General features: G+C 38.7%; 1 protein-coding gene across 7 annotated transcripts; it reads right to left on the reverse strand.

The window, feature by feature from the left end:
- Positions 1–269: 269 nt before the first annotated feature.
- LOC4335089 (actin-related protein 9-like) lies at positions 270–15,913 on the reverse strand. Of its 7 annotated transcripts, none has more exons than NM_001419074.1 (21): positions 15,806–15,913; positions 15,613–15,685; positions 15,128–15,249; positions 14,988–15,047; positions 14,840–14,911; positions 13,539–13,641; positions 12,474–12,679; positions 10,703–10,823; positions 9,682–9,746; positions 8,436–8,525; positions 8,241–8,291; positions 7,188–7,319; positions 6,457–6,546; positions 6,212–6,282; positions 5,956–6,131; positions 5,840–5,883; positions 5,705–5,754; positions 5,585–5,630; positions 5,278–5,328; positions 4,287–4,433; positions 270–860 (listed from the first exon to the last, which is right to left on the reverse strand). In NM_001419074.1, exons 1-20 carry the CDS (start codon positions 15,806–15,808, stop codon positions 4,290–4,292), a joined length of 1,770 nt encoding a protein of 589 aa, NP_001406003.1. In that variant the 5' UTR covers positions 15,809–15,913; the 3' UTR covers positions 270–860; positions 4,287–4,289. The 7 variants fall into 7 exon arrangements, with proteins under 7 accessions (NP_001406003.1, XP_015636662.1, XP_066165246.1 ...); XM_015781176.3 differs by having other exon boundaries at positions 580–860; positions 12,474–12,670; positions 15,806–15,911; XM_066309149.1 differs by having other exon boundaries at positions 580–860; positions 4,271–4,433; positions 12,474–12,670; positions 15,806–15,911.
- Between the last annotated feature and the right edge of the window lie 766 nt (positions 15,914–16,679).

Here is a 16,679-nt window from a genome sequence, read left to right on the forward strand (position 1 = left end):
AGATCACCTTCCTGGCTTCCTCTGCTCATTGCCGCAGCTCGGCGCCGGCGATGTCCAAGCCGCGCGCCACCGGAGCGGCTGCGTGAGGGTCACTGTCCTCGTCCAGCACACGGTGACCAACGTGCGCGAGCAACACCGGAGAGGTTGTGATCGAGCTTGAGGTGACATTGGTGCCAGGAGAATTCAGCTTCGGTCATGCTGCCTCTCGCCTGACGGCCCGTCGAAGAAAGTGCAATATGAATGAGAAAAAGAACAAGCAATTGCATTGTGAACAGCTACAAATACATATGCAGAAATTGTATTACACCAAAGTTTTCTAGACTGGACCTGCCTTATTTCTGGTGGTGGCATGTGTGCATGAAAATTATCTCATGGTATCCATGAAAGGAATTGTTTGTATATTCTAGGACTTGTGATAGTAAGACCTAGTTCACTCGCATATAATTGCTGTTGACTGGTGCAGTTCAAATCAACTATCTTATCGGTGCACAAATGATGGTAAAAAAAAAATCTATCAGATTAAATGATAAACATGCACCATGCCACCATCAGATTAAATCATAAGAGGAACAAATGATATGTCAAGAATAACGGATGCAACTCATGCACAGCATACAATTTCCTGACCTCACAAAGCATGTCTACACGATCTCATGGAGGTGTATCCTGATGCGACAATACGAGTTACAGGGTTAGTAGATTACTGTGAAAATAGATGTTCTACATGCAATGCTACTTCTAACTGAAGGGTTAGTACATCCGGGTCCCTTCTTGATGAACCTTCTGCTATATCCAAAGGTTTCCACCATGAAGTGCACTCAATTCACCCTACATCCCATGACAGTCTTCATAAAAATTACCTGTGAAAAAAAACAAATATAAGTAAATCTTGTATTGGTTAGGAATTCGGTTGTAAAAATATTATAAAAAAATATCGCAGTTTAAACTTGTCATCCCTAAAAAAAGCACTTGTCAAAAATATCTCCTACAAAATCATGAAGTTAATTTCTGCATTTTTATAAACCTAATATTGGTTTTGTACAAATACAGTGGCAGCAAGAGAATTTCTGAAGGTCATATCTTTGCAAATAATTAGAAGGCTTCAAAAGAAGCCCTCAAGATTGGTTTGGAAATTTTAGTCAGTAAAAGCAAATCTATTCAAGCTCAAAAAAGAGCAAGAGGACCCATCTCAGGAGGAGCAACTGCACACAGCAGTCAGGACACAACCTAGCTATTTACTAGTGATCTAGTCTTGTAGCTATCAATAATCACCATAATGAGATCTCATCATTGTGTTGTCTCAACTAATTACATAGTTAAACAGAAATAATTCTTGAATTATATCACTGTTGGCGTAAATAATTAAGAAACATGAACAGAAATGAAATGTATACAAATTTATAATCAACGTTGATCGGAAAATAAATCCATGTCATAAGAAACATCTAGCCAAATTTCTCGTTGGTTCAATTTAGCTAGAATTAAATTAATAAGTAGTCATAAACAATTAAAATGGTACTAATACTATTTCTGAAAATAAAAAAAAACTTAAAATTACTGAGAGAGAGAACATTGATTTTAGCCCGGCCCAAACTTGTGGCTTCTGCTAGGTACGTGCGGCCCATTTGGCGGCGCCCTACCCCACCGCGGACAGCAACAGCGACGCCCTCCCCCACCATGAGCAAAGGCGGTGGCGGCGCCCTCCCACGGCTTCCCACGGGTGGATCCGATGGCGATAGCCTCTTTGACGCTCCAGTCGCCTCCCCTATATTCCGCACCCATGTGCGACGACCTCCTTTACCGCTACTTCTACGGGTGCTTCTCTCTGAGTCTGAGCGAGAGGCGATTAAAATATGTCACTACAAATATGTCATTTTAGATAAATGTCACTACTATTCATGATATCGGCTGTATGCCACTGGAATTTGGGGAAATTAGAATTGTGCCACTCCGTCGAGTTTTCCGTCAGACCCCAGACGTGGGACTCACATGTCAGTTCCATTTTCTTCTATCCTCGCTCTTCTTTCTTCCCCATGTGCAATTCAAGTTAACGGACTGATAAGAGTATGAGATAAACATTGATTCCGGTTGTAAAAAATAATCGGTACAGAAAACAAGAACAGGAGCCAAGCAAAAATTATCTCAAGTCTATCCACCAACACAACTCCTGCTTTATTATCTCAGCTCCTCCCTACCACGTGTCAAAAAAAAACTCTTATCTCTCTTACCCCTTCTCTATTCTCTCTCTACCTTATCTCCTACCATCCACACTCCACAGCCATTCTTTCTTCTATCCTTTCTCCCTTCTCACAACACGCAGGAGCGATGGCGTCCTCGGCCTTGGCGAGCAGCAAGCCAGCAACAGCAGCGATGGCGTTGGCGAGAAACAGGTGCGGTGTCCTCGTCCTCCACGAGCAACAGGCAACAGGAGCGGCGGTGGCGTCATGTCCTTTGCGAGCAGCGAACAGTGGCGTCGGTGAGCAGTGGGAGCAGCTCTGAGCGGGAGGTGAAGATGGAGATGGTGGGACGATCGGAGGGGGGAGGCGCTCCGGTCGGCCACCAGGTCCACCCCGTCCTCCTCGTTGTGGCGGCCCCCTTCCCTGGCGACGAGCGTGGTTGCGGGTGGCGGTGAGGAGCACGCTCCTCCATCCCCCTCCTTGTGATTTCCTTTTTGTGATGAATGTTTTAAGAGATTTTTTTTTGCAGTTTTTTCCTCCTTTTGATTTTCCCCTTCCTTGTGATTGAATCTGTGATGAATCGGTGAATTTTGATGAATCGGCTGTGAATCTGTGAGTGCACCCTCCTCGTGGCACACGGCAGCGCGCAGACAAGCCATGACGGCCTGAGGGCAGCGGCATGCTTGGCCTCGGATACGCAGTGGCCCCGGTGATTTAATTCTTGTGATTTAATTTTTTGGGATGATTTTGATTCATTGTTGTTGGATTTGTGATTTTGTGATTCAGTTTCTCTCGTTTCCATGCTTCTTGGCTCGGATCGGATTTGATCTCCTGTATGCGCGTACCGGACGGGAGCGACGCGGTCTCAATCTCACGGACTGATGAACCAAAATTTTGGGAGAGGATCGCACACAGACGAGTGAAAAAAATTGCGCATACGGACGAAAATTAGGTGACGAAAGGAAAATTAAGAATATTTTAATTAGTTAAGATAAATGATTTAAAATTGGCACTGTATACCATGTTTAGAAAATGAATTATATAGCTTAGCGTTTAAGCTGTATACTAGCGGACTGTCTTGCCAAACACGGACTAGTGCACCTGACAACCTGCCCACTATGTGATCAAGAGGATGAAACCATCGAGCACATCCTTGTCTCATGCGTCTTCTCTCAGCAAGTTTGGACCTAGATTTTCTTGAAGCTGACCGGTGCTGCCCCTCAACCTTCAGTAACTCGTTTTGCTAAACAGTCGTGGAAAGCTGTCAAGGATGTTCCTAAGGAGCAAAATAAGGGGGTGACTTCATTCATTACCCTAGTTGCTTGCGAAATATGGAAACAGCGTAATGACTTTTGTTTTCAACGGATCAATTCCAAACATCATGGAGGTGTTGCAGGCAGTGTCAACAGAAGCTAAGGCTATGGTGCCTGGCTGGAGCTCTTGCGCTCCAAGTTTTCCTTTGTAGGTCACTAACCAAAGGGCACTATTTGCGGATGTGTTTTGGGAAGGGATCACGAGCCCTTGGTTGTATGGGTGATTTGTTTTTCCTTCTTAATGAAATGAAGCACAGCTCTCATGCGTTTTATTAAAAAAAAAAACCAGCCTAGCCTTTAACCCGTGCATATTTTAACTAAAATTTCTTTAGTGTCCTTTATATGCTACAAAATCGACTCAACAACTTAGTGGTTCCAACAATCAAATCTAACCAAGATACCATGCTAGAGTCGTATATCGGTTCATGTGTTAGGAAAGACTGTATATTTGTAATCAGTACATTTACCATACAGTTGTAGATGTCATAGATGGATAGATTTTTAGTTTTACAGATTAATGTGGGGATATCTAGTTTTCGGCCTCAAAATTTGTGGTCGCTTCCAGGAGAGCCTCCAATTGTTATAAAGAAATATATGATGTAACTGTGAAACAAAATCATGCTATCCCTTAAAAAGGCAGACTAAAATTTCCACTTAAAATTTCCTACATGATAGCTCAAATGTAGATTATAAGTTTATAACTACAGAATTGACCAAGAAATAACATAACTGAGGCTCTGAGCATGGAAATGACGACAGGGACAAGTACATGGCGCTCACCAGGGTGGAGAGATACCTGTTATGAATTGTAGTAACACATTGCCTGTGCCTGAAGAAAATAAGAATCCCTATATTTTCTCCCACTCCCTATGTGGACACCATTTTTAGCCCAATCTTCTCTATGTATCCAAGCATCACGACCAATATCAAGTACGCCCAAAATCTGTACAAGTTAGGGCTTATGAATTTGAAATATAAGAGCGCAAAAAGGGGGAAAATAAAAAGGAGCAAAACAACACTGCACACATTTGCATGCTTTTTACATTAAGAACATGTGGCATAAACTGGCAAAATATAAAGCACTTAAATAATTTAAAGATGGATCCACCTATTTAGTGAGCCTCTTTAAATCTATTATTCTGAAGTTTCCAATTAGATGACATTATTTTATGTTAAGTAAATTGCTTTCTTGCTTTGGATTTCTTCAATTACCATAATCTGTCAAACTTCACCAATGATTTCACCAATATGCTTATATAAGCAAGCAAAAGTATGTTAAGATACGTGGCACAAAAACAAGGGGTATGTCACCTTAACACCTGAAAAACACTTGTTCAGGATTTGTACCAGGTTATCAACTGAATATTCTTTCAGTGGATTTATTCTTTGGCTCATGATGCACACAAGTATGTAGTTAAGATTTGTCTATTTCCCACCTAAGGGGACATTGACACTCCATTTGAGTTTGCCAATGTGTAACATCCTTTCCAATTAAGTGCTAGATATATTTGTATTTCTACTAGATTGATACTACATTACCAGTTACTACTTTTGTGAATAATAAATAAAGCATCATATGACTATAGGAAGGGGAAATGAAGTACATAATCAAATAGTGAGATTAACATATGATCATGTTCATTCCAAAAGTTCCCTTAAAATGAAATGCATTTGAACAATAAGGAAAATGTACTGAAAATATAAATTATCATGTAATATGTAATGATTTCATTAGTTTGTCTTACAAGAAATAGGAGAACACCAGACTGAAGATAGATGTAACTTACCACACCACCTTTCCATGGGACAAATAATGGATAACTCCTCGACTGTAATACCTATCAATATTAGATGAGATTAATAACAAAGAAATGATGGGCCATGGTTATCACAGCATCTTTGGTGACCATGGCTCTCGAGCGGCCCCTCGTTGGACACCAAGATGCTGTGACAACCATGTGATGGAAATGAACCTATCATAGAATATATTAGTCAGAAATGAACCTATCATAGAACTTGCAAGTTATTTTCAAGAATTGGAGTGTGCATTTGTACTTAAAAACTTGTTCACATTCTTAGTTTGAAAGAACATACCTCTGCTTTCTCTATCGGTTGATTTGATGGAATAGTATTGAGAACCCTGAACAAAACATATGAATTGTTACACACAGCAGCACATTTATAGTCTTTTGAAAAATGACTCCAGTGGCAAACCTTTGTTCTAGAACTGGTGCAAGGCCTGCTGTTGAAGCTGTACCACCAACCTGAAAAGCCACATAAGCACTCCTCTCAACTTACTTTGAATTAACAGTGTTGAAGTATTGACTAAAAAGACGCCTGGTACTTTACCAGCTGAATGCTGCAGAATAGCTTCCTTTGAAGCTCAATACGTCCTGTGGTCAGCAGGTGTTAGAAAAGTTTCAAGATAAGGGGAGCAAAATAATAAGGAAGAGTAAAGACACTACCTGTCGAAAGGATACTACTAACAATGGCTTCTACAAGACCGATGTTATCAAACTTTTTTAATCTGGTGGGAAACATCGGATAATTGTCCCACATACCGAACCCACCATTCCCACTTGAGTAAAGACTGTCACTTGTTTGCCATGTATCTTCTAACATGTCATCATAATCTTGGAACCTGCAGGCAGAAAAACTACTGTAAAGTAATCAAATCCAAACACACAATACCCAAACTACCGAGATGAATCAAAATATTACCAAGATCGAGGAGGTGGAGGGTATTCTTCTGGGACAAGAACCCTTGGATAAAGTAGCCCCATAGGAGGTACCTATTTAATCACAAAAAAGGCATACATAAATCAACTAAGACGAAATAATGAAATGAAGACCAGCATTGTTCTTGGACTGTAGCTCAACTACCTGTGCTAGTTTTTGATGATAAACCCAAAAAAGGAAAAAATAAGCACATAAGAGAAAGAGAGGAGTAAATAGTAATGGATTACATTCAGAGCCGATAGCTTTGTTTTCTGATGACCAACTGATTTTTCATGCTCATATGAATGAACAACACTGACAGCATCAAAACTTCCACTCTGTGAAAAAGAAAAATGTAGGTTGAGATCATGGTTCAGGTGCGAATTGTCCTTTGAAATATATATGTAATCCCTCATATACGATCTCTTTTGTTTTGTTGTTTAACATAATATAGCTCTGTCCATTTTATTACACTGTTTTCAAACAAGTGAGTACAAGATATGTAACTAGAATCTAAACAAGCAACCAGATCCATTTTTATGTTGAATTTATTTTTGTGCTGTTGGATGATCAACTCATGATAAAGAAAATAAGACTACAGATATGCGTTTGTGTTTACATATTCATGAAAGTCACGGAAAAAGTAAAGGGATGAGCCGAAAACTGACAGGAGACAAGACTAATAGTAACTCATATGATACAAGCTACACAAATATACCACTCGAGCCAAATCACCGACTCATTGTCATTCTAGAGATTTGCACCTAAAGCATAACAGGAATTCTATACCGTGACATTAGAAACCATTATTCAATGCTACTGGTGTTATATTTTTATTGTTCTTTTTTGGTGGTTGTTCTGAAGATGTTGAATTTCAATCTGCTATACACTGGAGATGGAAATGTTAACTGGAGCACACACTACCTCTGCCATCTGTTGCCCTTATTAGAATGAATGCAAATAAGTATAAGCCACTTACTCTTATCTGGCTGTATGACTCTTTTAGTTTGTTGAGCATTAGCATATCTATAGGCTTGTTCACTGGATCAGTTTGGAAGTTTGGCCATGTGCAATGACGACGTTGAACCCAAAGAAGGCATCTAGATATGTCCTACAAAAGAAAAAGGATAGCAAAGCTGATGTGTAATGTATTAAAAAGAACTCAGACTGCCTTGCCGCAAGGAAGATGATAAGTAAATACTGATTAGACCAACAACAGTGCTATCAAATAATCATGTCATAAATAACTAATTGAAAAGACAATCTCAAATTAGTGCTAACTACAAAACCCCTTTAAAAGCAGGGACAGAAAAACAGAGGCGATCTCAAATTGTACAGGAATTTCCTATATTACTTGACTAAGAAACAAAATTCCCAGATGCGAAAAATTATCTAGATGGTTTCTGGTCATATTTCAAATACCAACTCAATATCCTAATCCATGTTTCAGCAGATTTTTCACTGGTTACTGGCAGCAGTGAAAGAAAAACAGAACCAGACTAGACTCGCTGAGAAGTTTTTAATGTCTACTTTCAGTTTCAAACACTGATATCAGACTAAATCGCTACACAGAAACTGCACAAACGCATATTTTTTGAAATAGGAGCAAATAATAGCTCTAAAAAAGTAAAAACAAAGAATAACAAGTATAGATGGCGTTGTGGCTAGCAGCATTGGACCAGACCATTTAGCATAACAAATTGGAGAAAGAAACACACACAAAAAAAAAAGGAAAACTTGTTAACCAACACTAAACAAAAACAATATAAACCAAAGGCAGAAGCAAACTTAATATCGTAACAAACTTAATGCTAAAGCTTGGTCTTCCTAGTAAATTATTGATGTCTACACAGATTGCATGACCATAGCGATATACTCTAAACAAATGATATAATGTGATACAATACAATGAACACAAACAATGAATTTTCATAGTAATGATAAACTATTAAATAGAATGAACATAAAAGGCGGATTATCCAAAGTAACTAAGATTGGTTGTGTAGGTCAAACAGTATAATTTAGGGCATACATCTCCACCGTATGGAAGCGCCAGGGCTGTGTGGGGTAAAGCAACACCATCCTGCATACATCAAGGAGGACAATATATTGGTACGTAAGCAGTATCTAGAAAGCTAAAGAAAAGCTATTCATATTACGACTTAAGAATACAACCCTCATTTCTCAATGGCTAGTGAAAGACCAAAGAAAATGCTACGGTTATTACCTCAACACAAACTACTTGTGTAACTTGCGCGCCAATGTTGACCACACAAGATGTCGACAAGCCATTTCCAAATGCTGCAGCTAGAGCTTCCTATCAAAGCATATACAGAAGAAATAAGGATGTTCAATGTCTCAACTTGTGGATCATCAAACACATAACTTGGTTGAATGGCTATTCTTCTACAAGCCTTATACAGCCGTGCAAGTAGGAAGTTCCCTAACCTAACCGGTCTCAATTTGTAGTTCCGCATTAGAATCATTAAACCTGTTGTCAGACAATCAGTCAATAACTACTAAAAGAACACAGAAGGTAGAATCCACCAGCTGGTCCCCTAGCTGAGCCAGCGTCAACTTAAGATTTCGAGCACAAAAAACAAGTTAAATCCTAGCTTTTAGATGTGAAATTCTGTCGTTCATATAGCCCAAGAATATGAAACATTCATGGGTCCCTTATTTTGTGCGCTGGTGAAGTATGGACTGGTTTAAAACCAGAATAATTAGCATCTATAATCAGTGTCAAGCTGGGCTACAAGCAGTACTTTTTGCAGTAGGCTAAGGGCTTAGTTCCACTCTGGGATTGGACCAAACATTGAAATGTTATCTAATGAAGGTACAAGAAAAAACTGTTCAGCAACTATATCTGCTGTGCTAAGAAAATTCCTGCTCTGGCACAAATCTGAACTCTGAAAAGTATCCACATTGCAACCGAAATATCTCAACTGTTTTAACAAGTTGGCCACTCTCTCAGCAGTATATTTAGTTATTAACAAAGACAATAATGCATCAAAGCATAAACACAGGAGCACAATACAATCCATTCAGTGAATACAACCTTCATTGATTAACTCAACAATAACATCAGAATAGTGGAAACCACCCTGTGGCTATTGAAGTGTACAATTCTAAATGATATCCCTTTTTGGAGAATGGTTTTCCAAGTGTACATCCAAGTACTTTCATACCAATTCCAATGTTCCTTAAAAATGATGCAAACTTTCAAAATGACAAAATTCTAGCATCCCATCTTTACAAATTTGTGTCTTGTCACACTTATTGGAGCACTTCAGAGGAATAGATAGTACTGTAGTACATGGAAATCAATTTATATGTGGAGTTTCGTTTGTCCCACTTTACGAATGAACGATCCAATTAATTAGATTTTCCATGTAAAACAGAGTATTCTTACATCCAGAATGTGAAAAGAAAGAAAAATGAAAAATGCCCAGTGATTGGATGCAAAAGCTAACCTGATGTATCACTGCTGTGCTAAAACCCAAATCGCAAAGTACGATTGACAACATTTCCTTGATTTCTGAAATGGAATAAAATAATTAACTTCCTTTGACCAGATAAATCAGCAAAAAGAAAAATCTTGCTCAAAAGTGTTATGCAACACGCATTATACAATATAATTTATAGTAAAAGGGTAAAAACTAAAAACAAACATAAGATAGGGTACATGTCAACTTTGTGGCCAGTATTTTCCTCATCTGTCAATTCAAGACTACTTCAATGCAGAACAGTATTATGAAAGATCATTCCAGATTCTCACAGCCAGTGTCAAGCAGACAGGGCAGAGTTGTGGACTAAATCACAGATAGCACAAGATGCCATCAGAACATGAATATATTGTGTGCTAGTAGATGAGGGCAAAACCACCATCCAGAACTAGTTCAGGGTTTATTCACTTTGATCTGATTTTGTAAGTTTAAGCATCATGGTAGTTTGGGGTTAAATAGAATTTTCCTTATCTTTTAAAACTTTTTGCCAACATCTAACTAGAGAATAAAGGAAAAGCATGTGAGACCAAATAGATCCTTTGCTTATAGTGAGAATGTTAAGATCAATCTAAACCCGCAGTAGTGAGACCAGATAGATCCTTTGCTTATAGTTTTAAAATATTTCTGCTAACATTTACTCATTCCGCCCCAAAATATAAACCTATAACTTTTTTACACGGTCTCCAACGAAGAGCTTTGACAAATAATTCCCATCGTAATATATGATGTAACAATTACAAAATAAACATCTTATGAAAGAACTTTCAAATACAAATTTAATAACATCACATGCATAGAACTAAACATATATTACTTCAATTATTATTAGTCAAATGTTGAAATTGTTGATTTTTCCTAAAATTGTGTGCGTTATATTTTGGGACAGGGAGTAACTAGAGCATTAAGGACAAAGGTACAGTATTGGGGACTGCATTAATATCCAAAATGACAAGTCAAAGGAAACATATGTACTTGAAAGAAGAAATACCTCGGTTATCAAATGTCTCTCCTAGAACAAGAATTGCAGAATACAGATGCCGATCTCTTGGATTTATATGCAATTTTTCTGTCAATATCCAGTTCCAAATAGTGCGCAAATCTTCTAAAACCTGCACTTTTTTTAATTAAAAAGATGGTCTAGCATTGTGATACTATGCTGTTCATAAGAAAAAAGAAGGCAGCATACACAGGTTTATGACAAATTCAAAATAAAGAGTTGTCACTTAGTTTTCTCTTTTGGCATACAAAATATCAGCCATCAAATCCAGATTTTAATATTTCTAAAAATTTGATAGCCAGATTTTGTTTTGAACATTTTATATGGTATGTCATTCATAAACAAATACATCACATCAGAGATAAAAACTGAGGAAGAAATAACAGATAATTTGGAATAAATTTTTAACTTTTGAACACAAAATCAACAGTGCCTAAAATTACAATATGGCACTACAAGGCTGTACAAATGCTGCCTTACAAGCAGCATAAACTGATTGATTAATTGTTTTATTAATTATGCAGAAAAAAGAAGAAGAAGAACCAGTAAGTAGGCATGGATACCAGAAAGTGTAAATAATAATTCTAGTGGATTCAGAACGTTAGTATCTCATTCTTTCATCACAATTGTACTTCATCACGTATATTGCTTTTTCAGAAGATGAACCACTTGACCCATTTTGGGTAGGTCTGAGAAATTGGGTGCATGCTAAAGCATCGAACAATATTGGACTTGATTGCAGATCACAAAAAAGAAAAAAAACGAAAAAAAGAGAGAAGTGATGAAGGGATATTGAGATCAAAGAAAATACTAACGCTTTGTTTCAACATGTTCCTGATATGTGTTTTAAGATGGAGAAATATAACACCCTAGGTACCGTATCCACAAACCTAGAGTGCTACACAGAACACACTAAAACTACTAACTCTTTTTCTTTCAAGACAAAAGAGATTATTTTTCTTGTCTTTGAAACAAAATTTTCTTTTCCTTGAAACAATAGGCGGGACAAGAGTGAATACATCTTTAGAGCATTTGCCAGCAAAGCCAAGTAAGCAGAGCTAGGGCTTACTAGTGGCACTATACTTGCTGAGTTTCGAAGAAAATAAAATGAATCCTTTGTCTTGAAAGAAAAATGTGTTTTTTTATTGCAATTTGCTGTGTGTATGTTTTTCTATTTCCGTTCTGTAGTTCCATACTATACTTGCTGAGTATATTATACTCACCTGTTTTATTTGGTTTTAGGTATCCAGTATGTATGGGCAGGAAGTAGCACCCCTTATCTCCACAGCTCACAGAATTAAACTAAACATAGTTCCTTAATATTTGAATAGTTCACATTTGGCTTTGTAATTATTGTTTACTTTTATACTGTGAGAGTTTGTGTGCTATCATGTCTACGGGTTAAGTGATGTTTAATTATTTTTATAAACTGTTTGTCGTGGATGTAATTAAATACAGGGGAGATTCTGCCAAATTTTCTAACAGATTTGTGGATGGCGTCAGCTTTGTTCAATACATTTGAGCAAATCCTTTCTACCGAAGTTGTAATGCAAATCAGTTAATACATTTTTACTTAATAAACAATGTTCCAACAAATATCATGTTCCGTTCCTTACTGATTATCTTGAATGTAACCACAGCCTAGCTTAATCATTTGAAATGGCTGTGTTGTCAATTACATCCAGAAGGAGCATTACTATAAGTTTATAACTGAATGAGCTTAAGGAAAATGGCATATAATAATTAAGTCACATACTAATACCTGATGTAATGAATAATCCTGAGAAATATTGAAATGGCCTCTCCTGATCGGGTGACTCAGACAGTATGACTCAGAAGGTGGGATTTTCAAAGCATCCTCTCCAAATATTATTTCTTTATACATGTTTTCTTCAGAATTAGGCTCAGTATCGTCAGGAGTTGATCTTTGCAGGGGATCCACGTCAGCATCCTTGTCAACTGGCCTTTCTGACCAATTTGAGTAGTTCAGCAAAACATTGATATCATAAAATAGTATAGGTAAAACATAGGTTACTTCACTATTGATGCAAAACTGCTCTTCTAATCTCCCTGGAATTAAACAAATCCACTAATACCCATGCTATGCCCAATCCAATAATCTTAAGCAGCTAGACGATACATGCTATGTAAAAAGAATGGGATGCAAATTTCGACTAAGCTTCCACCTTTTCAGATAACAGTTACAATTGTTTCTGAAGTACAATGTCCACATCAATATAGCTACTGCAAAGTTCCAATCCAAATATATCCAATGGGAAAGAAATACCATAACAAAACATAAGAGTTAAATCCAACAAAATAACAGAATTAGCTCGCTCCAAGCTCCAGCTAAACTAGCCACAAATCATAATGCAATGGTCCTACAGGGTACAAAGTTCACTACTGCCATAAGCTCAGGCACAGGCCACAGACATTGATACGCGCATGGCAGCTTGCATAGGATTCTGCCCTCTTCCCTCCTTTCCAACAAATGCGCGCACAAATGGTTTGACCCCAAGTTTCTACATTTGAATTTGACTCCAATTGTGTAAACACTGCCCAAATCCAAGTTAACTTCCAATCTGAGGATTACCACCCATTTGGCTGGGGGTGTTCCACATAAGGCATAACAAATGAATTATAATGTCAAATAAAATAAGCCATATCAAATAACATTCATGTACAACTTCCAAATGGACAAGCATATCTACACAAACAGTGCCCTAACTTAAAGTATACAATTTAGCTTCAGCTAACGGACAACTATGAAAAGAGAAAACAAAGAATGAAGTGTCCCCATAAAACAAGCAAAATGATCAGACAGTACCAATTGGTGTAGATGATTTAATACTTCTGTCCATTACATCTGTCCATGTGAATTTACTATCATCTTTGTTTTGCTGTGAAGAAAGGGCATCAACACGTCCCATCTGAAGAGGTAAATGCAATGATATCAGCATATAGAAACAACACTAGGATCTTTATTAAACAAAACAAGTTTGGTCTCAAGAACATTGATGTCAAACACTCAAACCATCTAACAGAGCTATACTGCAAAATCGAACAGTTGTAGTCATTTATAGCTACACCCAAAGATGAAAAGATAAAAGTATCTTTCAAATTAGACAAAAGAATAATTCAAAAATAATCTATAAATCCAGAAGAGTTGGAGAAAGTGATGAACTAATCAGTTCACTTTGCAATATTTTCAAAGATTCACTGTACAATATAAATGAATGTCACTATCAATTTTCTCTTTTCAACACACCTTATGAGTATTTTATATATTTGATAGCCCCTCAAGTTTTTCATGGATATTGGATATCAAGGATCTATTTGCAAAAACATAGACTTAACATTGAACTAGAATTTTGAGCTTATATTAATTAGTGAAATACAGTGTTTTATTGTGTCAATCCTGAACCATATCTAGGTGAAGTCGACTTACAAGAATAAGCTTCCTGCTATTCTTTAGTTTCTGCCTTCAGCTTAGAGGCAGGAGAGGTATCATTGCTTACAAAGGATAACAAGCAATATCCACTCTATCTCCCCATTTTCTCCCTCTACCAATGCTATTTTTCTTTGTTCACTGAAAAGTGCTAACTCACCCAATCAAGGCACTGATGGGCAAGAAGCAGGATTTCTGTGGCCCACCTGATCATGGCTATGCATTAAGACCAAAGTGCCCGAGCATATCTTTACTCATGAAAAGGAGTTAGTTGTTGTGATGTTTAGTTCCATAACATGTGATCTTTTGTGAATTGATCTACATAGATGTGTGCATGTCATTTTGTTGGGTCCTTTGTAAAGGATTAGAAGATCACATAGTTTACTTAATTGTACATAATGTAACATACATTTGGCTGCTAAGAAAAAAACATCAACACCAAAGACATAATATAATGAGCCCATCTTAAAGCCTTTTTGTTCCATACAAGAGCAAAAGGACATCTGGATCTTGCAATAGGGTGGAACTCGAATTTTTAAACCCAATAATACTGTAGTTGATCCAGTAGGGTGGAGCATGTGCTACTATATTCTCAGCAGATTCCTCTAGTTCTGTAGTTCACTCTCATTGCCTATAACCGTACAACCAGATAGGTAAGACTTAAAGATCGTGCGTCCTACCTTAGGAGGTAACGCCTGGTTCGCTGAAGGCATGTCTTCATCCAAAAAGGGTATTTTGAGCAGCGATGCAATCTGCAAGTCTATCACCTCATTAGCTCAAGTAGAAACATAATCCAAAAAGAAACAACGCCAAGTGTTTGCTTTTTACAATATCATATGCCCTCTCCCGCTCTGCATTCTGCGATGGAGTTGCATGGCAGTTGAGCATCTGCAAATAAACATGAATGTCGTTCAATTAGGATAAAGATAAATTGCATTGCATCACAAACCTCCCAATATTTGCACCACCTTGTCTCGCACAGAAAGCCTTGGTGTATCATCCTTCTGCTGAGTGATATGTCGAGCAATGCAGTGCGGTATATTGAATGGAACATCCTGACTTGCGAACCCAATGCGCACATTTGAAGATCCTAGAGAACACGGATAATTGATTGGTCAGCTGAAAGCAACTACGAATTGAACTGGCAGCAAAACTGCATCTAGATAAGGCAGGCACCTAGCTGCTGCGAAGATAATTTGTCAGCACACAACCACAAAATTATCACACAAAAATTACTTTACTAATACGGTTGCGCTTTATGCATTTCGTCCAACTACTTCCAACTCTTTCATCCAAAAGAACACATCAACCCATTCAAATCGTCCAAATATTCTCGATATTGGAGGGTGGAAGGCATGAATCTCAAGAAGGACTTGGCCATACGAAATAGCACCCAAAAGAGGAGGGGATGACCAGATTGATATCAGGGGCTAGGGTTTCCGGAGGGGCGCACCTGGGTTGATGACGACGAGGTTGGCGCCGCGCTCGGCCATCAGCTGTGATGGAACCACCGTCTTGAGGTAATCCTGCGATGGAAAATCACTTGTTAGTTAGGGTTTCTCGGGGATTTATGGCTCAAAAGTAGCAGAAAACCCAGTGGAATTTTGGCCGCGATTGAGAGGGGAGAGAAGCCATGGGGAGCCTACCATATTTTCTCCCCGGAGAAGGCGTCGCGCGCGTCGGAAGGGAAGGGAAGGGAGCGCCGGAGTCGGAGGCGACGGCCTCGTCGGGGACGCGCTCGTGGTCGCCGGCGGCCGAGCGGCGCTGGGAGTATAGCTGCTAAAATGGGCCGGGGCCCGGCCACGGCACGCCAGCCCGTGGGCCGTGCCGCGCTTGGGCCGTCGGCTCGGGCTGTGGGCCGGCACGCAATGGCCCAAGCACGAGCCGGCCCAGGCGGGAATTTTTTTATTTATACATTTTTTTATTAAAATATTTAAAAAATATTTTTTTTTTAGAAAATTTACAAATCTAATCGTCCACCGCCCTTTGGGAGAGCGATAGTTGAGGCAACCCCCCAAAGGGCGGCGGACGATTAGATTTGTAAATTTTCGAAACAAAAAATTATTTTTGTAAATATTTTAATAAAAAATGTATAAATAAAAAAAATTCGCCCAGGCGGTCCAACGAAATTTCCCCAGTTTTATCTTCTTTTGTTTTTCTAAGTTGGAAAAACTATACTTTGACTCCCTCAACTATCGCCCGAGTATGATTCATGTTCTCCAACCACAAAACTGGGTATATCGACTTCTCCAACTATTAAAACCACTCGGTGGTTTTGGAGGTGGTTTTGGTTGACGTGGTGGTCTTAACCAAGTCTTTGTCCTACGTGGCGCTTGCGTGGCATTAGAATAAAAACTAAGTCTTCTCAATCTCTCCGCCTTATCCCTTTCTCACCACGCTCGTGCGCGCTTGAGCGGGAGGCGATCGGCGCGTGACGGCGCGGCGAGTTGAAAGAGGTTGGCTAGCGTGGTGGGGAAGGCTGCCGCATGCGATGCTCAGGGCGGGCGGCGTCGGAAAATG

Source organism: Oryza sativa, chromosome 4 (genome assembly GCF_034140825.1).
Source record: "Oryza sativa Japonica Group chromosome 4, ASM3414082v1".
Lineage (NCBI taxonomy): Eukaryota > Viridiplantae > Streptophyta > Magnoliopsida > Poales > Poaceae > Oryza > Oryza sativa.

Coding starts and splice junctions, on each gene's coding strand:
- LOC4335089 (NM_001419074.1), bottom strand. Junction 15,250..15,612: donor CCTCGTCGTCATCAACCCAG/GTGCGCCCCTCC, acceptor CGTGTTCTCTAG/GATCTTCAAATGTGCGCATT. Junction 6,132..6,211: donor CCTCCACCTCCTCGATCTTG/GTAATATTTTGA, acceptor TTCTGCCTGCAG/GTTCCAAGATTATGATGACA.